Below are 21,375 nucleotides of genomic sequence, written 5' to 3'. Positions count from 1 at the left end.
GTGGTGTATTCCGCAAATATGGCCGACTGTGAGGGCGGGCACAAGCCGGCGTGAGTAGGTTAAACGTTGAGTTTTATAAGGGCACCACGGGGTGACCAGCCCCTCCCCACCCAGCCCCACCCCTCCCACCCCCCACCCAGCCCCCACCCTCCTACCCCCCACCCAGCCCCACCCTTCCCACCCGCCACCCAGCCCCTCCCCACCCTCCCCACCCAGCCCCTCCCCACCCTCCCCTCCCCACCCTTCCCTCCCCATCCAGCCCCACCCAGCCCCACCCTCCCCACCCAGCCCCTCCCCACCCCTCCCCACCCTCCCCACCCAGCCCCTCCCTGCACGACGGACGGACGGACACAATAATCCCCTGTGGGCGAGTGGAACCAGTGGGTTCCTACCAGTATAATGTCCCAGAATCTAGATTTGAAGTTTTCGTGACTGCAGGGATTTAAAGAGTTTGAATGTCCCAGAAATAAAATATTTAATTGCCTCTACCAGTTTGTATCATTTGGTACACCGGGGTACCGCCATAATGATCATATTCTGATTGTGATATTGGCCATGAATATATATTCTTGGTTCTTTCTGTAAAGTCACGTAGAAGGGAAATAAAAAAAATGTTGTTATTTATTATTATTTTATTATTTCCCTTCTACGTGACTTTACCGAAAGAACCAAGAATATGAATCCCTGCAGTCACGAAAGCTTTAAATCGAAATTCAGGTTATGAATATTAAGCAGGGTATGAATATTAAGTAGCAACGCACCTTCCTGGAAAATTTCCATATCGTGCCACGCCCATAAGTTAACGTTGACCAATCACAAAGCCTTCAGCTCTGTTGGAACGTCCAGGTCAAACTTTGCTCTCAGCCAATGAGCGCGGTGCGAAGGCGAAAGAGGCGGGGCGTTTGAGAGGGAGTGGCCAAGCGAAGCCAATAGGAAGACGCCGCGGAGGGCACGTGGTGCAGCCGGGAGCCAATAGGCTGTCTCGCTAAGGCAGTGGGAGGGGCGAGGAGGCCCTCTCCTCCTCCCCGCACCCCGCGACTCGCAGGGCGATTATGGCGACGGTGCCAATGGAGCCGCTCCGCCTCGAGAGAGGTGAGCGCCGTCTTCGTGCGGCGACACCGCCACAGCCACCGACAGTAGCACGGGGCTCCTACTACTACTGCAGCAGCAGCAGCAGCTCGTAGTTACTCTCTGGCGTGTTGAGTACTCGCCGCGGTCATCTCTGTGTGTGATGTTGTGTTGCGATGGTGAGTGGCCGGGCAGTGTTAAGTTGCGGTGTGAAAAAAATACCCGCGCAGATTCGATGTCTGGTTCCGGATAACGTCAGTGGCGAGCAGCCGGTGGTGGTGGTGGTGGTGGGGTGGTTGTGGTGGTGGTGGTGGGGTGGTTGTGGTGGTAGTATGGTGGTGGGGTGGTTGTGGTGGTGGGGTGGTGGGGTGGTGGTGGTCTGGTGGTGGTGGTGGGGTGGTTGTGGTGGTGGGGTGGTGGGGTGGTTGTGGTGGTGGTCTGGTGGTGGTGGTGGGGTGGTTGTGGTGGTGGGGTGGTTGTGGTGGTGGTGGGTGTGGTGGTAGTGTGGTGGTGGGGTGGTTGTGGTGGTGGTGGGGTGGTTGTGGTGGTGGTCTGGTGGTGGTGGTGAGGTGGTGGTGGGGTGGTTGTGGTGGTGGGGTGGTTGTGGTGGTGGGGTGTTTGTGGTGGTGGGGTGTTTGTGGTGGTGGTGGTGGGGTGGTTGTGGTGGTGGGCTGGTTGTGGTGGTGTAGTGGTGGTCGTGGTGGTGGTGGTGTGGTGGTGGTTGTGGTGGTGTGGTGGTTGTGTGGTGGTGGTGGGCACACCACATCGAGTATCCAACCCACGATGCCGGCGACTCTGGACATGTATCCCACAACTCGGCACACCGCAGTCCAGGATTATTACCACCTTTCGCTACGTCCGTGGCCCACTATCCTTACCAAGTCACCTGCCGTCACCTTCAGTCTGTTAACGACCCGGATAAATAATGAAACAATGTAACCCCTGGTGACAAGTTCCATCTGAATCTGTCTCGAATGTCTCTCCCCTCTCAGTCGGCTCAGCCCGGTGGCTGCGATGCTGATAGACATCAGATCTGGGAAGATAAAGGCGGCCGGGTGTCGTGCTGTTCTCATCCGCCGTGCCGGTCTTAATAGGCGTTCGCTATAAATATAACTTGTGTGCCCCCCACCCCTCAACCCTCTGTTAAAGGTTGTTATGTTGTTGGTGCATGTAACTCTAACGTGGTTGATTGTTGCAGGGAGTGTATACATGGATAGGCTGCGAGTATGCGAGTTGAATGCCTTATATTATAAATCCCTTGTATTATAATTTTTTTATATTATAAATCCCTTATATTATAAATTTCTCACGGTGTCCGTCTCCCTTTTATCGGCCCATCGGGGTCAATAAAAACCCAGTTGAGGGTAGGCAACAGAAGGTGGCTGGGTGGCCTTTAGGGGTGCCTATCCAATGTCATTCAGAGTCCTAGACACTTAGTTCCTGGGTTAATTCACTGGGTTATGGGTGTCTCTTGGCCCCCAGCAAGGCACCTCGGTGAGATTCGAGTTCGAATGTGGGTTTCAGCCATCCGTGCTTAAACTGGCTTCTTTCAGGTGTAGTGGTTTGTTCAAACATTGTATATTTTTTGTAACTCTTAAGCTTAATCTAACTCATAGAATGAGTAGTTTGGGTTTACCAATAAGCGCCACACGACTTTTTGTGGTTTTATTAAAAAGGTGTGCCGCTAAATGGGCAAAACATTCCTTTGAAGTGACTTTAGAAGGAATTCTGATGCCATCATCATCATCCAGGGCTGTTCTTTGACACACGGTGGTGCAACGCTCACTGTGAAAGTTCCCACATGGTCATCATGTCTTCGTGTAATGGACAAGAAACTGATATAATTGAACCAGGTGGATAAATATATATCCATATGGTTGTAGTATAAATTCACGAAACCCCTCTCGTATAAATGTGGACTTTCCATCATTGGCACAGAGCTATCAAAAATGATTGCCACCACCCCATTTAGTGGTTGAATGGGGGGCATTGTGACTTGGTAATATACATTACTGCAGTTTTGAAACTGTAAAACACAATACGTCCATATATTCTCATTACAGTGTGTATACCATGTGGTGTACATGAAGAATATACTGTAACAACTTACCATGACGTGAGCTTATAATATAAAACGTATTTATGGTGTACAGTATTTGAAAAGACTGATCGATACATTACGTTAAACTTCTTTCGCCCCGTACGTAGCCAACCGTGCTAATCTGTATTTGTACCATCTATATATTTGTTCTACTTGGTGTATTATTGTAATGAGCCACGTTCTTCAAACTTAGAGTGCCCAGGTTTCACCCTCTCGCCTATCCTTGTCGGAGGTCGTGGGTCCGATCCCGAACCTGACGGCCTGCTTTATATTTGGAGTTTGCATGTTCTCCCATGGTCGCGTGGATTGTTCTCCTGGTCCTCCGATTTTCCCTCCACATTTAAAATGAACATGCCTTTAGAGAGTATATGGCTACTGCTATACATTTCCACATGTTAAGCCACTTCGTTGAGCTATCATTTGTGTCCAGGTCGCTTCTGAAACAATCGTTTTTTTGCTCAGTGGGCCTTACCAGGTAAAATAAAAAAAAGTTAGTTTTTGTTGTAGTTCAGTATCTGTAGGGTTCTGGATGCTTTGAATTCCTCAAGATGTTGGACAACTTTTAAAAGGCGATGCCCTTGAGTCAAAGTTACTGGGCTGGCTTTTTTCACTCTTCATCTCGTTGGGTATCACGTCGAAACTGTAAATTATTTAACGTGACCATACCTTGATAGAGGAGGAGAATGTCTGCTTTTAAGTGACTATGCTTTTAAAGATGGCAAAGCTTAAGTGAAAGCCCATAAACAATTTTATATTTGTTGGTTAAGGCAATATCTGTCAAATACTGCATTGGAGGGTGCATCGAATTATCCACGCGAGTAATATGATTACGCATGCATCACATTTTAATTTAGGGTCTACAATTTCCGACAGATTAATCTGTCATTTTCTTATAATTTGATTTTCCTCAGAAGTGTACCACTTGTGCTGATCTGTGCGTTTTTAGCTTTGTGCTTTCCTGGTGTCTTTATGTTTATGTGTTTTTAGACCCTTCTCATTTTATCATAAGCAAGACCACTGGTCCTGTAATACATTTAACTTTCATTGAGTACTGTATATCAAATTTGATTTGAAGCTTTCGTGGCTGCAGGAATTACTCTTTGGTTCTTTCGGTAAAGTCACGTAGAAAGAAAATAAATTAAATAATAGAATACGACGTTTCGATTGCAACACAAGCAATCGTCATCAGGTAGAACTAAAATTGAGAGAGAGACAAAACACAGAGACACACAAGCAGAGAGAGGGAGACAACACAGAGACACAGAGAGAGACACAACATAGACACACAGAGAGAGACACACAACATAGACACACAGAGACACAACATAGACACACAGAGACACAAGCAGAGAGAGAGACAACACAGAGACACACAGAGAGAGACACACAACATAGACACACAGAGACACACAGACAGACACACAAGCAGAGAGAGACAACACAGACACGGAGACACAGACAGACACACAGAAAGAGACAACACAGACGCACAACATTTGTCTACACATGTCTATGATGTGTGTGTCTCTCTCTGTGTGTCTCTCTCTGTGTTGTCTCTCTCTGCTTGCCTGTCTGTGTGTCTCGTGTCTGTGTTTTGGCTCTCTCTCAAATGTAGTTCTACCTGATGACGAATGCTTGTGTTGCAATAGAAACGTCGTATTCTATTATTTAATGTATTATCTTTCTACGTGACTTTACGGAAAGACGCAACGAGTACTGTATATCAGTTGTATATGGCTTGATAATGCTTTCATTTCAGTACTCGACCTCACAATCATAAAAGTGTGAGTTTTAAGCCCAGGACTGGAGCCGACTCACCTACGGTATTTGTCCCTCTGGGGTGAATACAATGAGCACCACATGATATGATGTCAGTATTAGCTTTTGTTCCAAAAGGCCTGTTTGAATAAGAATGGGAGACAAGCTCCCACCACCATCAGTTTCCAACACTCGTTGAGGACCACAGAGGTGAACACTAGTCAGTTCTCATTGGAGCATGGATATGCTGAATACGTTTTGTTATATTGATGGTCGTCGTGTAAAAAAATAATGCTGATGGTTATGATGAATGCTTTTTTAAAGAACATGGTCATGATGGTGTTAATGGCGATGATTGTGCTTTTGAATTATGCATATTATGTGAGTTTTGATTTGTGAGCTTTTCTTACAATTGGATTTTAATGGGGCCTATAAAACAGAATTCGGTGATTTAAGTATGTGTGAGCGCTGAGCCTGCAATTACTGAAGCCGTCTGCACCCTTCCATCAGATTAATTGAGTGCTGGAAAAGGATGCTTCAGTAACCAAAGCCAATACATTATTTCCTGGAATTGTAGACCATTCCTTTAAATTATACAAAGTCGATTAATTGTCTCTAATGCTATAATCTCGAAAAAAAAAGTTTACCTATTATTTATCTTGTGTTGGTTTTATTTAAGCAACGTGCATGTCTAAACTTATTTAGCTATGTAAACACTTGCGGGCTTGAATCACAATGCTCATTTGCTGCGTGTGCTGCAAAGGCTTGGACTTGGCATGGGTGTTGGTGAACTGTGGCTTTGTCTGTAAGGCGCTGCTAAGGAATTATATATGATTGTGCCAAATTATTGTTCAGTTGGTGCTCCCTCAATGTCGAACCTGAGTAATTCCGACAAATGTCCTTTCCGAACTTTGACGCAAATTGAATGAAATTGAAAATGTGCAATTTTTTTTACCAGCAGTTCAAGAACTTGCAACTTTGTGATTTCCTTTTTAGTATTTCTTGAGCTTCATGTCACATAGACTTCACATCAATGTTTGTCATTTTGGAAAATTGACTTGCGCTGGACACTTTGCAGAGTGCGTAACAATCATATGCGTAACAATCCTTTATCTTTTACTGCATTGGAGCAAGGTTCTGTTCCATAACAGGAATATTTAATGATTTTCTAGCACCTTGTTATTGAACCCCACTGCATTGTGCATCTTACAAGGAAGGGCATTGATTTTCATCACCGATTTCCCGTGGTGTCTCTGCCTGTGCATGCTTGTAATAACGCTGATAATGATATTTCTTCCCTACAGACATTGCGCGAGCAATAGAGCTTTTGGAAAAGTTACAGCGGAGTGGCGAGGTGCCTTCAGAGAAGCTGCAGGCACTTCAAAGGGTTCTGCAGAGCGAGTTTTGTACTGCCATACGAGAGGTGAGCATTGTAGACTGTTGCCTGCGTCATCATGCAAATGACCATTCCTTGATAATTGTTTTTTTACCCTTCTATCTGGCAACAAAACTGACACCTTTTTGAGTTTCCAATGAGGTTCCAATGGTGTAAATGCTGACCATTCCTTGTTACAAATTTTTCACGTTTTAATTCCCTGCGGGCAGATAAGCCGAAAAATAGATGATAAGCGTATTGCTTGAGGTCTGCCGCAGTTTGCGCACAGACCTATCATTTGAATACACTGCTGTTCAGGTGTATACTTAATATCTGGGCTCATGCTTAATTTGGTAGATGTAGGTTATAGAGGGATGTAGATTCTAGTTTTTATACCTGAAAATTCAAAACTTAAAATTGATTCAGATATTCAACAATGGATTAACATGTTCTCAGCTTCGAAGCTGAGAAGCATCACAGCTGACATTCCTAACATTATAATCAGGCACTTGGTAACATTGGATTTTTGCCATGCAGTGAGTAAAAAAAAACTTAACTTAATAGGGTTATGTTCTTGACCTTGTCTGAAAATGTTTTTTTTACATAACGTGTCATTAACTTTGTAATCTCTTTTATTGATTAAGAATAGACTGCGGTTTGTCGTAAATGTACATTTTGTTATTTTCAGGATTATTTCTGTGAATGCTATAATAATGCACTTCCCCACATACTTTTGGTAGTCTAAGATACCACCACTACATGACTCCACATCGTCTAAAATAGAAGGGAGTAAACACAAAGCAGCTACGTACTCATTAAAATTACGCTTTGAACTGCATGCCGCTCTGCAGCTATGTATCACAATGTATAGTTTTTATTTCTAAGCAGTAGCAGACAATGGAAATTACCACCACTGGACTTCGTCATATTCGTTCTCTCCTGAATACCGAGTTGGCAAACACCATCACCTGCTCTATCGTCAGATCCAGAATGGACTCTATTGCAAGGCTGTCTTCTCCAGCATATCCACAAAAACATCTCAAGCGTCAGCAGTGCATCCAAAATTGTCTCGCCCACACAGTGCTCGGCACTAGACACGTCCCATGAGTTTATCCGTTCCACAGACGTTCTAAATGTTCTTTACTGGCTTCCAGTTCAACAACACATCTTGTACAACGTCGCTGTCCCTAGCACATGTATTGGGTCAACTGGCCTAGTAAGTATATTCTTGGTTCTTTCGGTAAAGTGACGTAGAAGGGAAATAATAAAATAATAAAAAATGAAGCATAATTTTTATTTTATTGTTTTATTTTTATTATTTTATTATTTCCCTTCTACGTGACTTTACCGAAAGAACCAAGAATATGAATCCCTGCAGTCATGAAAGCTTTCAACTGGCCTAGTAAGTGTTTGTCGTCTCATCGTACGCTCCATCTCACAGCCTCTGATCTGCGAAAAGTGGCCTCCTTGTCCGAACCCCAACGTCCCCAACGTCTCTCGAACTAGACGATGCAAAGGTCGCTGCTGCTGTCACAGCTTTAGTCACCTGGAATTCAATCCCTCGTTCACTGCGCAACATTGGCGTTGGTGTCGACCTTCTATCTGAATTTGAAGACTTTTCTTTAATATATTCACCCACGCCTCTCTGCTTTTTAAGGTCATTTTGTGCTTGTTATGAATATAACAATGAATTAATTGGCGAATATGCAGGCTAGATGTTACCGGGGATATTTACAGAGTGAGTCACAAAATGAGCAGTTTTTTTTACCTGCACCCATGGGACGCTAGCTGCACGTGGGAGCCTGTGTCCCCATTAGCACAACTGGCCAACTGCTTGCTTTATATTGGCCTCGGTCTTATCTCTGAGGGTTCACATTTACAGCTGCCGCACGGTTGACAAACAATGGGCCTGTTCAGTAAACCTGCAGCCATGTTGTAGCTGATACCCTTGTAGCTTTGTTATCATTCCTGTTGGAATTTAAAAAACAGAACTAGGTTGGAGGAAAAAATGTGTAGCTTTTTTGGATTAAATAATATAGCGTGTAAAGCCAAATGCTAAGCATGTGTCAGCAGTGCCTGTGTTTGTGAAAGACAAATCCGCATTTTGTGTTTCTGACCGCCAACGGCATAATGTGTTGTGTAGCTGATCGTGCAATTCAGGTGCATCTTACTGCAGTCAATTGGAGTTCATTCATTTCTAAACAATGATAATTATATACCGAATATAATGCAAGTCTTCCTTCATACCACACATAATTTAGGTGGATATCGAAGTGTCCTATACGCGGCTCATTAGTAACATTGGACTGTAATTTGGACCTTTAAACAGTGTTGGTACACACACCAGTACAGTTAGAATTGAGCAACTCTGGATATTGATTACCTCACCACGAGCTGTGTTTGATCAATTAGTGTAATTGCATTGATGCTGTTCATTATACTGTATGACATTGCTTGCTATATTGATCATCACTAGGAATCCCGGGTTATTTGAGCATTGAGACCAATTAATGAAATCTACACTTCTACTCTGTGCCCTCAAACTCTACAAATCACCAAAGTAGTGATCTTTCCTAAACAGAGATGACAGCAATGGCCTTTCCATATCTTCTGAATCTTTGAGTTTTGACAGCGACGTGCAAACTTGCAATGATTGCCCTGCCTCTTTCCCGATGCGTAGCAAGCGCGAGTTTGTTGTTGTTGTTGTGCGTGCGCGGTTGTGTTGTCAGGTCTATGAACATGTGTACGAGACAGTCGGCATCAGTGGCAGTGCAGAGGTCAGAGCAAGTGCCACCGCAAAGGTAAAGCTGAAACCCATAATCCGACAGCCCCTAACAAATCTACAATCATCATTAGACCTCCTTTGCCAGTACCAAAATATAATAAATGGGGTTTTTCCCCCTTTTTTCTGGCAACAAAACTGAAACCTTTTTACGAGGATTCATGTCTGCATTAACCTCAATACTTGCAGTCAAAATGCCAACAAAAAAACACACTATGATAATATATGAAAGCCGTCCCTTGGTGTGGACTAATCAGTTTCAAGGACAATGCATATATTATCATAGTGTGTTTTTTGTTGTTTGCATTTTGACTGCAAGTATTGTGGTTAATGTAGACATGAATCCTTGTAAAAAGGTTTCAGTTTTGTTGCCAGAAAAAAGGGGGAAAAACCCTATTATTAAATCTACAATCTTCATTAATGGTCTTTTGCTGTAGAGGTGACGAGTGATGTCCCGACTAAGACTAATGGATTGGATGCTACTGTTTCCAGCTCTTTAAGATTGTAACTGATTCATGCACAAAATATGGTTGTGTGTGTGATTTGTAACACATTTTCATGAAAATGTTTCAATATACATCTTAGGGAATTTACGATTTGCACATTTTAATGCATACAATTTTAAAGTAAAGATACTGATATATTAATATTTAAATATTTAGGTTTATACAAAATGTTTTTTACTCTGGTCTATTGTTGTTCTGTATAAATGTCATTCAATATGTATTGAAATGCAAGTTGAAACCTATTTATTACTTACTCTGGCTTGGGTAACCATCAGGCTAGATATCATGCTAGTTTATTGAACGTAGATTTGATTAAAATGTGTACAGCAATGCAGTTTTACGATGCCATTGCAATGTACAACATGCTGTGCTTCATAAGTTGCATTACGTGAAAAAGATCATTACAGATGGCAAATATACTTAGCGGTAAGGAGCAATACACATTCAGTTGATGCGTTATGTAAATATGAAGAGGTTTTTCTTCATGTCTTTGTTCTTCCATGGGCAAGGATATAATGAGGGCAGTAATGTAATTTATTTTTATGCTGCATGCCATTATAAATCGTATCCCTTCACTCATTCCAATGCAGTAGAACCCTCATTAAAATGGGCTTCATGAAAGCATGTTTGTTAATTCGGAAGGAAAAAAACATGAAAATGAATTCCTCCATAAATTATTGGTGCATGTAAAATTAGTTTTGTTGAAGATTTTGGCAGTTGCTGCTTTTTATAATGGCTCTTGCTCTATCGTGCACTTGCTTACATCATCAAGTTCTCGTGGCACTGCAATGCCGAAGAAAAATGACACTGCTTGCACTCGGAATGGGCATCATTGTGCCTCGACTGTCAATGTGTGTCTGCACCAAAGGGTGGTATTTCAAGAGGATCCTACCACTAACCCTTCACCCCTGTCCATCAAACCTGTGGCTACATAGGCAGTCCCATATAATGTTGGCCACACCACTCCCTCTTGTAGCTCGCTGGGTTCATTGAGTACTCATTTCAAAATCCTACACTGAGTGGACAATCATTTCTTTACATAATCATGGCACCCACTGCTTGAGGCTTGAATGAGGTTACAGCGGTAGGCAATTGGAAAGTTGTACGTTAAAATCTCGGTTCTTGATCTCTACATGGCTGAGAAAGCAGTTGTAGTTTAATGTCGAGATTAGCGATTCATTCAACGGCTTCAAATGAGGTGGAGCGAGTGGTCGCGATGCCACAATGGATCTCTCTCAGGCCAAGGAGTTCAGTATGTGGGGCAATCGTCTGACTTGAGTGGTGGCCACAGTCACAATCTGGGCTGCTCCTCACGTTCCACTTGTGGAGCAAGTGGCTACAGCTTCCCTGGGCCTATCAAGTGGTTGAGGGTTGTCCAACCCGGCCTATTACACCTGGGGTTGATAAATGTAACGACGTGGTTGGTCAACGGTGGTCATGCTGTGGAGATCCTGGCTCCCACCATGGAAATTGTGGAATTTACATCGCTGGCTCAGGCTGCCAATGGAGATGACCACTTGGCCATTACTGATTTTATCAGACAGACACTGCCTATTGAGTGGCCCCGAAAATGCTCAGACTTTACCTTCTTGCCATTAACGGCAACTGGATGTGTAATTTATCATGATTTCAACGTATGCGCCGCACAATATTCGCTCGCTGTCGTAGCGAGAGAATGACTCGGAGGCACGAGGAGGAACCACAGACAAGCAGGAAGGCAACCACGTGACGAGTCTGCGCCAATGAATTACCCAAGCTCTGCGGTCCTCTATATATGAAAGTGTTATCAGCCAATTAATGACAGTTTATATATGGGGGAATAACCAGGGCACCCAGAAAAAAAATCCATGCATGCGAGGGGGAAACACTATCCCATACAAACAGAACAGGTGGAGTGTGCTTTTTTTGCTGTATTGCCTTCTGGCAAACCAGAGTATGACCCCTCAATGCCCAATTCTTTATAATCTGGTTTAGAGGCATTGGGATTGCACCATGTATGTTGAACTTACTTTCGCACCGTACGTAGCCATCCGTGCTAATCGGAGGTACCGGGGGAAGAACAACCATGGGGTCCGCTTGCTGTGCACATGCAGTCGCATCATGTGCCCTCTGGAAGTCTGGAGTGGCAGAGCAGATTAACTGTCGTGTGTGCGGGGGCCGTGCAGGCCACCGTGGCGGCATTTGCGGCAAGCGAAGGACACGCGCACCCTCGCGTGGTGGAACTGCCCAAGACCGACGAGGGCCTGGGCTTCAACATCATGGGTGGAAAAGAGCAAAACTCGCCCATATACATCTCGCGCATCATCCCCGGGGGCGTGGCCGACCGGCAGGGTGGCCTCAAGCGCGGGGACCAGCTTCTCTCTGTCAACGGCGTGGTGAGGACAGGGAGCTCGTTCACCACTGCCATGACTTTGAGTTGGCACTGTCACAGTAAACTTTCACCTGCGCTGAAATGATGACACACGTATAATGCAATTGGCCTCGAAATGAAGTTTCGATCAGGATACCCATGTCACAATTTGAACAAGTATGGGGCATGATGCTTTGTTGGTGGTTCTGAGCCAGTGGGAGAAATTCCACATTCCTATGGAAGAGGCCTCTCAATACGACAACCACTCTTGAGTAGTATCGCTTAGTGAGAAGTCACCAGTGGTGCAATAACATTGCTGGTTGGTGAAGGAACAATTTACGTTTGGTGTAACGGTTAGCTCCGGTGTTAACGCCTTAATAGGATTTTCACCATGAGCTCAGGGATGAGAGGGGAGATGACTACTTAGGCCAATGCTCAGTTGAGCAGAAAGACACTTTGGGAAAGAACGACTGGCAATTGGCAAATCACAAATGCCTCAGGGCTGCAGAGAGAGTAAGTTAGGGAACTTTTTAACAAGGGATCTTAAGGTAGAGTGGGGATAACAATGGTCAGTTTTTGGTAGCTTGAATTTTAACAAACTATTTGGTGGTGCTTCGTGACAGTGGTGGACAAGCATAATTAGCACACATTCTCGCATTCGTCAGTGACACTGCCTTGTAAGAAGAAACAAAATATATAATCGGCGATGTTTTGGGCAATTACCCTTTGTCATTTGTGTGCTCTGAAGTAGGGCCTTTGATATATGTTTTTATTTGAAGGCAGTGCTATTGGCAAATTCCTTTTTTTTGCTTAAATGATTGCTTCCAAGGGAAATGACGACACTAAAGACACGTGTTATAATTTTAATGTACAGTATTCTCCCCTGTGCTCAATAGTGATATTTGTATGTACAGTAATCTCTTAAGCGTCTTATATAAACAAGACACACAATTGCCTCTTTAATCCAGTATCTAGCAATCCAACGCTCACCACTGAATGACAGAACATTCTAGGCACAGATGGTTCATAGTTGGATCTTTACATTAAATCTATGAAAGACCCCATGAGGTCAGCCGTGTTATACACAGCATATAATAACGGCAGTGATTGCCTAGGTGGTTTTGTAATGGGTGCTTGCATCTGGCCTGGCGGTACAATCTGATTCTGAATCTTTGCTTTTAATAGTGTCACTATTGTATGTTCACAGCTAAATATTCTTTAACCATATTTTAACCACCGCCATATTAAACCAACATCTTTTTCTCACCATGCAACATGGTGCATTGACAATGCTTTTTCCACAATTTACACGCATGTGAATCCATTGTATCGCATGGTATAGTATGACCATGACACTAGCTATACCGTCTGACTGTTACAGGGACCGTGTGATGCTTGTCTGTAATAATATACGTCGGTGCACCAGCGTTGAAATCACCTGGAGTTTGTCCGGCTATGCGTGCGTGCCATGCTAATGTGTTCCACACGATGTCCTCACTGGGTCCGAGAGCAGATGCTGGGCTATTGCAGCTGGCGTCATTCACCCTTCTTCATGTGCACGTTCTCCGCTAATAACTTTTAGTTTTTTGTGCATTTAATCTGCATTCGGAAGAAAAACGCTTCTTGACGCATGCGCCTTGGAGGTCTCACACTGCAGGGCGTGCGCCTTGTTGGCGTACGGCCCCCCGACTGTGATGCCAAAACACATTAAATGGCACGGAGTCCCACATGGGTTTGCTCGTGGGTTTGCTCATGGGTTTGCTCGTACGTTTGCGTTAGCAGTGAGTGACGACGAAAGTGCCGTCCAGTGAGATGCGAATTGGCTCCCCGAGATGGCTCTTCGTCTCGAAAGATGCTGAAGTGTTTATCGCAAGCTGCAGCGCGTATAAAATTCACGTATCATGACGGGTACTGAAAGATCCGACCGTATCTGTCCGGTCCCCGCCGAGCTGCATTGGCTTCCGTTTGTCGAACGAATAAATTATTAGGTCGTGCTCATTACACACAGAGTCTTTGCCACAAATGAACCACAACACCTTGCTGAGCATATAAGCCATCATGCAAACTCTAGTCATCCTCGCAGCGTCTTTTGGCTAACCATCGAATAAAGGCAGTCACTGTATTGCGTGCTTGCAGATGCGCTTCCGCGGCCATCTGGAACGCTCTTCCTTCCAATATTAGGAAGCCGCTGGAGATATGCAATTTAAAATCTTAATTGGAAATTCATTTCTTTAGAACTGCTTTTTGTGTTTCGTTTCTGTCCTTCCCCCCGCACCTCAAATTAACATGGTTGGCTACGTACGGTGCGAAAGAAGATCAACACTGTAAGAAAGAGTAGCACAGCTGTGAGCAGTTTCCTTTCAGCTTTTTTGCGTGAAGCCACTTTCATTCTTTTGCATTGTAGGAATCTAAAGTAGACTCTTGTAAGCGTAAATCCGTTATAGTGGATGGCCTGGCATTTGTGTGTGAGCTGGGCCGACAAAAATGGCCAGGCACGCGCGGGTGGTGATTATGTGACCCCATTGTGGCCATGCTTTTCTTTATTGGGTGCTCACCCGTAGCATTTGTATGCACCGTCTATAATGTTAAACAGTGGTGTCCTCTGTATTTGAGTGTTTCCATGTATGTATATATTTGTGTTACATTTCAGTAACGTTCATGTGCGCGTACCTGATTGTTAGCTGACAGTACATTGCTCTTTGAGTGTTCACAGTTCTTTACGTGTAACGCAGCGGTTAGCATACTGGCAAGTGCTGTCTGAATCTGTCACAGGCTTCTCATCTCTGCAAGCAGGGCGCCGGCTGCACCACCCCCTCGCGTGCCTTGCTAAGGCTGGTATTAGTCGGTGATTGCTTACAGCACATGCGCTTCTGCAGCCGCCTGGAACTCTCTTCCTTCCGATATGAGGAAGCCACTGGAGCTGTGCATTTTAAAATCCAGATTTACAAACTCATTTCTTTAGAACTGATAATTGGTTTTTTACCCTTCTATCTGGCAACAAAACTGACACCTTTTTTACAAGGAGTCATGTTTACATAGACCACAATACCTGCAGTCATAATGCAAACAAAAAACATAACTCTGATAATGTGCACATAACTCTGATAATGTGCACATAACTCTGATAATGTGCAGTCCTTGAAGGACAGTGCACATTATCAGAGTTATGTTTTTTGTTTGCATTATGACTGCAGGTATTGTGGTCTATGCAAACATGACTCCTTGTAAAAAAAGGTGTCAGTTTTGTTGCCAGATAGAAGGGTAAAAAAACAATTATCATATTTTTACTGGCAAATGAGGTTCCAATGGTGTTCTTTAGAACTGCTTTTTGTGTTTAATTTGTTGTTCTTCCCCCGCACCTCCCCATTAGCACGGTTGGTTACGTGCGGTGCGAAATGAGTTCAACATTCATACACACATGCAGCGCGTGCTTCTGCCGCGAGTAATGCTGCATGGGGGAATCTGTCTACGCTTGTTCAGAGTGTGGAGGGCGAGCACCACGAGAAGGCCGTGGAGCTGCTGAAGCAGGCGCAGGGGACGGTGAAGCTGGTGGTGCGCTACACGCCCAAGGTGCTGGAGGAGATGGAGGCTCGCTTCGAGAAGCTGCGCACGGCACGGCGCCGGCAGACGCACAACAACAGCTTCTCTTAGGTGTGGGTTGTACCCCTCCCCCGCGTGGTTAACCCTTTCCCGTTACAGAGACGTCTGCAAGTTTCAGGGTTGGGCGTCCCATTCACCTCCGAATCTTGGAGCGCGCGAGCGGCTTGGCATTAAATTTTATTTGGAGAGGCGGAGAGTCGTTGATTTTAAACACATTGTGCTCACCACAGAGAACTAGCGACACGACCTGTATGATAACTCACGCCAAACTGTGCGACATGCCCTCCTGTATGACCTTGTGGGAGCCTTGGTACCGATAAAAGTGATTTAGTTTTAGTTTTTCTTCCGGTTTCGTTTTGATGATGTACACGTACGTCATTGAAAAGGAATCGGAAGAAAATTTGATGATACACGTACATCATCGTAACGGGAAAGTGGTGAATCTCCCCCCCCCCCCCCCCACGTCTCACTGCTCTCCCTATTGCTGTCCATAGGCCTCGGAACACTGGGATGCAAACGGTCAGCAAATGGGAGACAAGCTGCAGCACCGCAACATTTGCAGCAGCAACCTTGAAGCAGGTGTTGTTTTCCCCATGTTTATTCAAGCTGATTCACATTCATTGATTGGATAAGAAAATGTGAAATTAATAAGGTATCATCAAGTGAATAAGGTTTTAAGTGAGTACTGCCGATAGTTGACTGAAGATAATCGACTGCTGTATGGATTTTTTGCGAAGATGCAATAATCTGTCGCACGCTTAATTCTGCCCCTGCTGGGCTGCAGATTTAAAATCTTTGTCTCTAATAGATTGGTGCAAAAGTTTCCCCTGATAATGTTGCTGACCATCTGCATCACAGTGTCCAAGGCATGTTTCAGGCATCCAGTGTGTTCAGAATTGGTGTGTATAGGGCAATGGTATTTTCACCTCTACCCCCTCTTGTTTTATCCATTGCATTTTTAAAAGCAATGCCAAGAACCCCTCTAACTGTATTATACACCGGGGACTATTCCATCTAATGCAAACGCTGAGTATATTAAACCTTTATTTTTTAATGTAGAGTCTATAAGAAATGAACAAACTCTTAATGTGATGCAAAACAGCCTCCTTGCCTAAATTTTATATTAATATATAAATGAAACTTAATAGAAGAGTCAGAGGCTGGAAACAGACTGAGTGAATGACTCAAAACTATTCCAATGTTTATCCATAAACAGCTGCCCCCCAAAAATGTATAATTTTAATATACATAGAGATGACTAGTTCTTTATTGTAATCTTACCCCTGCAAAAGCACACATTTGAAGGTGCAGTCTGACATTGCCAGGAACAGAATCTGCTATTGAAGGCAAAATTTGTCCTATCATGGATGTCTCGGGGGAAATTCACCGTCAAGTTAAAACGTATTCATAACGTTTCTGTTTGTACTTTGCTATTCATCTCAATATACAGGGTGCTTACATTTTTTTAAACACTTATATGGGACTCGTCTTTAATGGAAAAAGAACAGATAATACACTATAACATGATAACAAATGTATGTTAATAGCGTCAACAAGGCAAAGAGTCTCCACTTGTTTGCCATCATTGTCAACACGTGCCTGGAATCTTCTCCAGGTGGTCTCCAGAGCCCGAAGGCAGCACATTTCTTGTGGGGTTGTTGCTAATTCTCAGAAGTGTTCACATTTGTTTTGAAGCACCCTGTATGTAGCCGCTGAGCTTCTCCAAATCCCAGTAAAAAAGATCAAACAAAATTCTGTATGGTCTAAATTAATTTTTAGCATAAAAAAACACCGGCTATTTTTGACTGGCACTTGAGCCTGCTTGACAGGCTTCATCCATATCTGAAGCCTGCTTTTTTTATTTTGAACCAGTCACCACAGCATGCCGACATTGTTCAGGCTGTTTGGTGTAAACTTCCAGTCTATTTCATAGCCAGCCCTTTGTAAGTTAATTTTAATCTCAAGTCACCGACTGCACCTTTGAATAATCCTTTAAAACCACTTGTATATATAATATATATTACCTTATCAAGTGTGTAAGTGTCTGTGTGTGTGTGTAGAGTAAGTTTTATTGAAACACATCTAAAAGGCCAACCAAACCTTGGCAGACTTACAAATATAGAATTAGATAGATGGGTTATATTTTGTCATATCCTATTTTTACAGTGAATAACATTTGCCGTACGCTATGGGCCAATCTCAGAGAGGTGGTGTGATACCTTAAGCACAAGGTTTTGCACAATGCACTCGGTTTCATGCTAATGTGAATTTTAAGCCTGTGAACTCGCCCGCTTATTTTACGTGCACACACACATGGCTACGTTCCTTTATGCGTACCTGCATTCGCATCTTTCGGACCGTTTCGATGATTCTAAACATAAAGCACATTTTCACAAGGGTAGTGAATATGGAACACTAATACGACGCCTAACATTGTCTTTTCCTCACAACAAAGTCAGTGTAAGACTGCATTTAGGACTGCCACGTAAAGCCAGGATCAACTGCAGGTAGATGAGTGCATCATGGCAGAGGGACTTGCCATTCCTTCATTGTTTCTGTAGGCTTCGCAGTCCAGTAATTTAACGCTTACCTGTAATCTTCACACACCGGCTGGTTAAAGTATTGAGACATTGGCCAATGCGTAACTGGCATGTGACAATATTGTAAAATAGCCACCTGTAAAACTAGAAGGCCGTGTGGGCCCACAAATGCAGTGAATTGGGAAAAAACCCACAAGAATGGAAGCTGATGTTGGGGTGCATGGGTTCGTGGATGGTTAAGCTGCACGCCCCAAACACCTTCATTCTGTCTCCACCCGTGTTTGTGAGCAAAGGGAACTCATTTAATACGGAGCATGGCTTGGGGTTTCACCTCGCTGGCTACATACACCATAATCTTCTTGGTTCTTTCGGTAAAGTCACGTAGAAGGGAAATAATAAAAATAAAACATAAAAACAAAACATATTTTTATTTTATTTTATTATTTCCCTTCTACGTGACTTTACCGAAAGAACCAAGAAGATGAATCCCTGCAGTCACGAAAGCTTTAAATCGAAATACACCATGTTGAAAATTCAATCTTGCAATGAAAAAAAGTAATAGTTAAATACAAATCCCTTAGTGCATAAAACCATCTTCATAAGTAATAGCTTGCAGAATTACTTACGTACTACTTAAGTGGATCTTTTTTTGGCTTGAATAAAATAAGGTTCTGTGAATTAACATCTATATTAACAAAGCAGTAATTGGCCTTGGCTCATGGACATTAATGGTTCCATCTAGTAGAGTCTCATAAGTGAGGTAGGCAAACCATTGATTTTCATCTGTTGGTTTGCGTTGAGTTTCCAGTTCTCACATTTGCTAAGGTTCATGCATTGGTAATATTGGGTAAAGAAATTTTATTTCCAATTATTTTTTACGTTCTTTCTTTATACATAAAAACACAGTAACATCCACGTTAATCTGTTGGAAACTGAAATATCAGTCACTGGATTTAATAGTGATGTCTCGCAAAGGTGTCTTTGGTGATAAAAGTAACATCGTAATTTTCTGGCTTGCAAAAAAGAACATGTAAACATTGCACAGAAGGAATAAAGTTGAGAAAAAGATCTAACGGATGATTATTGAATTACCTTTTTAATATTAAAGTAGGCTAGTTCATATCACATCCAGTAAAGCCTCGCTTCTGTTTTAGCAGCAGGGGGTGCACATTCCAGTTTTGAGGTCATATCAGTAGATAGACGTATTGTGGCATGGCAAGCCTCCATTTCCCCTGACACAGACATTCAATTACATGCAGCTTTGCACACAAGTTTTACACGCTTTGATGCAGCAATGAATGAATCTGCATGCTTCGCGGGGAGTCGCATCGCCTTTCGGCCACTTCTCTTCACACACTCGCCCCCCCCCCCCCCCTTTGCTCTGAGCAGTCTCTAAAGGGTGGAGGATTTATGACGAAGAAAAGTGCATCGCAGCTTTACCGAGTGCTAGCCAAGATTAGCCTGCTGACATTGTTTCCTGTTTAGCACCTTGAGTATACGACCAAATAAATGCTTGGCTTCAGTATAGTGAGTGAAAGTTGCTTAGGAGCATATCTTGCTTGGTTCATTCACGGTTTTGCACTATCAGTAAAAGTGTTACGGTTTTCCTGAATTGATTTTTTTTTACAAAGGCAGACTACTGGGAAATCGCAGATTAAGCTTCAAAATATTTTTTGTTATTCCCATTTACAGTTTACAATTGGCATAATTGAGTAGTCTATATTTAAATCATCAACTTGCTCTCAGCTGTTGGTCACTGAAAGAGCCTCACTATTATCAGTATACAGTATTTCGCAAGTTTGCATATTAATCAAGCGCTGCTCTGCATGCAAGTGCACACTCCTGGCTGATGTGGAAATTAATGGGGAGTCGAGCAAAGAACAATAGTTGGCCAGACAACCGCTATAATTTTCTGTAATTTCAGCAAACCACTAGTCCAAGTGCTTTGGGAGTGACATTTAGTAATCTCTGCAGGCATGCAGTTACCAGCTTGTTTGCATGGAAGTGGTCGAATGCTATAGCTTTGCTAAGAGATGTAGATTGTAACTTTTTGATCATGTGCTTACTGCTTGATGTGCATTTTGATATGCTGTTATGGTGTTAGCAGTCATATCTTTAATGATACGTGGGATTTTATGCACATTTTGTAATTTTTTTTGTAAACCCTTGCTCGATTTCCTATTGTCTAAGTTCATTAATCACCTCACCTGGTGGAGTTGCCTTGTAACATTCCTCATTGAACGTTGTGCATGTGATTTGCTTCCTGCTGTTGTGACCCATGAGCTCGTATGGGGGTGTTTATAACATTTTATCCTGAAGATGTGTACTTGTTAATGATCATATCAAACCTAAAATGTTTCTGGTTGTGGTGTAATAGTTATAGCAGCTCAGGAGATAGTGTTTTTTTTATATATATAGTGTACATATATTCACATGTTTGCTGAAAGCAAATGTAAAGTTCCTCGTGTAATATTGCCTATTTACCAACATTGTTCACGTTAATAAAAACAAATGCTTAGCACAAAATGCTTCTCCCCGTTGTCATTTAGAGAAAATATAATTGAAAATGAATGGCTCCTAAAACCCCCACCACGTCATGAAAATGTTCACAGAATTGGCAAGTTCCATGACTCGTGTTATGCCGAGGGCAGGGCTTTCATGCTCTGACCAAGCCCCACTGGAAGACATTGCCACCTCAATACAACAGGAGCAAGGATAATTAGTTGGCAGGGGATGACAGCCTGTCTGCCCCAGAACCTTTGCAGAGGGCCTTCCAGATGCTCCTCTGTGAAGTCCCAGGACCTTCACTTGACAATTGCCCATGGAAACTGCCTCCAGCGACTAATTAGGTAATGAAGCAGAGGACCTCTCCGAGCAGGATCTTCACCCAGTGACATTTCAGAACAACGATTGGATCCCCAGCCTGGGGTTGCAGTTTCACCAGAGGTCACCCGAGAGATGAGGGCGAGCCAGGGACCACCTTCCAGCCTCAAGACCCTGCTGTAATAGCGGTCACCCTCTTGCAGGGCTAGTTATACAAACAGGGGAGCGAGCAGAGTTCGTGTTTCGAGGGGGCAGATTTCTTCCAAAAGCCATGGCTATAGCATATTACCCCCAGCTTCAACTCTTCCCTCAACTTCGATTATACCTGGGTGATGGCGAGCCAGGAGTTCATGATAACATTGTGGCTATCTTGAGATAGTGACGTCATTTTCGTGCTGCTGCGATCTCAGGATTTAATGGGGGGTTTTTTTCGGGCAGAAGGAAGCCGGCTCTCCGGTCTGCAGGTGGCGCT

At 43.5% G+C, this 21,375-nt stretch overlaps 1 protein-coding gene across 1 annotated transcript; it reads left to right on the top strand.

The window, feature by feature from the left end:
* The first annotated feature begins 971 nt into the window (after nucleotides 1–971).
* LOC144720235 (protein lin-7 homolog C) lies at nucleotides 972–20,606 on the top strand. The gene is made up of 6 exons (XM_078596792.1): nucleotides 972–1,092; nucleotides 6,232–6,350; nucleotides 9,032–9,103; nucleotides 11,756–11,965; nucleotides 15,421–15,591; nucleotides 16,035–20,606. The coding sequence occupies exons 1-5, from the start codon at nucleotides 1,053–1,055 to the stop codon at nucleotides 15,589–15,591; spliced, it is 612 nt and encodes a 203-aa protein (XP_078452918.1). The 5' UTR covers nucleotides 972–1,052; the 3' UTR covers nucleotides 16,035–20,606.
* The last annotated feature ends 769 nt before the right edge of the window (nucleotides 20,607–21,375 follow it).

The sequence above is a fragment of the Lampetra planeri genome, chromosome 8 (genome assembly GCF_965212315.1).
Source record: "Lampetra planeri chromosome 8, kcLamPlan1.2.h2, whole genome shotgun sequence".
NCBI lineage: Eukaryota > Metazoa > Chordata > Hyperoartia > Petromyzontiformes > Petromyzontidae > Lampetra > Lampetra planeri.
Note: the sequence above shows the minus strand (reverse complement) of the source record. Positions and strands in the feature narration are given on the sequence as shown.

Excerpts from the sequence above, each read along its gene's own strand:
- LOC144720235 (XM_078596792.1), top strand. The coding sequence starts at position 1,053 with ATGGCGACGGTGCCAATGGAGCCGCTCCGCCTCGAGAGAG. Across the intron at positions 9,104-11,755 it reads GAGCAAGTGCCACCGCAAAG|GCCACCGTGGCGGCATTTGC; the intron begins GTAAAGCTGAAA and ends GGGGCCGTGCAG. Across the intron at positions 11,966-15,420 it reads TTCTCTCTGTCAACGGCGTG|AGTGTGGAGGGCGAGCACCA; the intron begins GTGAGGACAGGG and ends ACGCTTGTTCAG.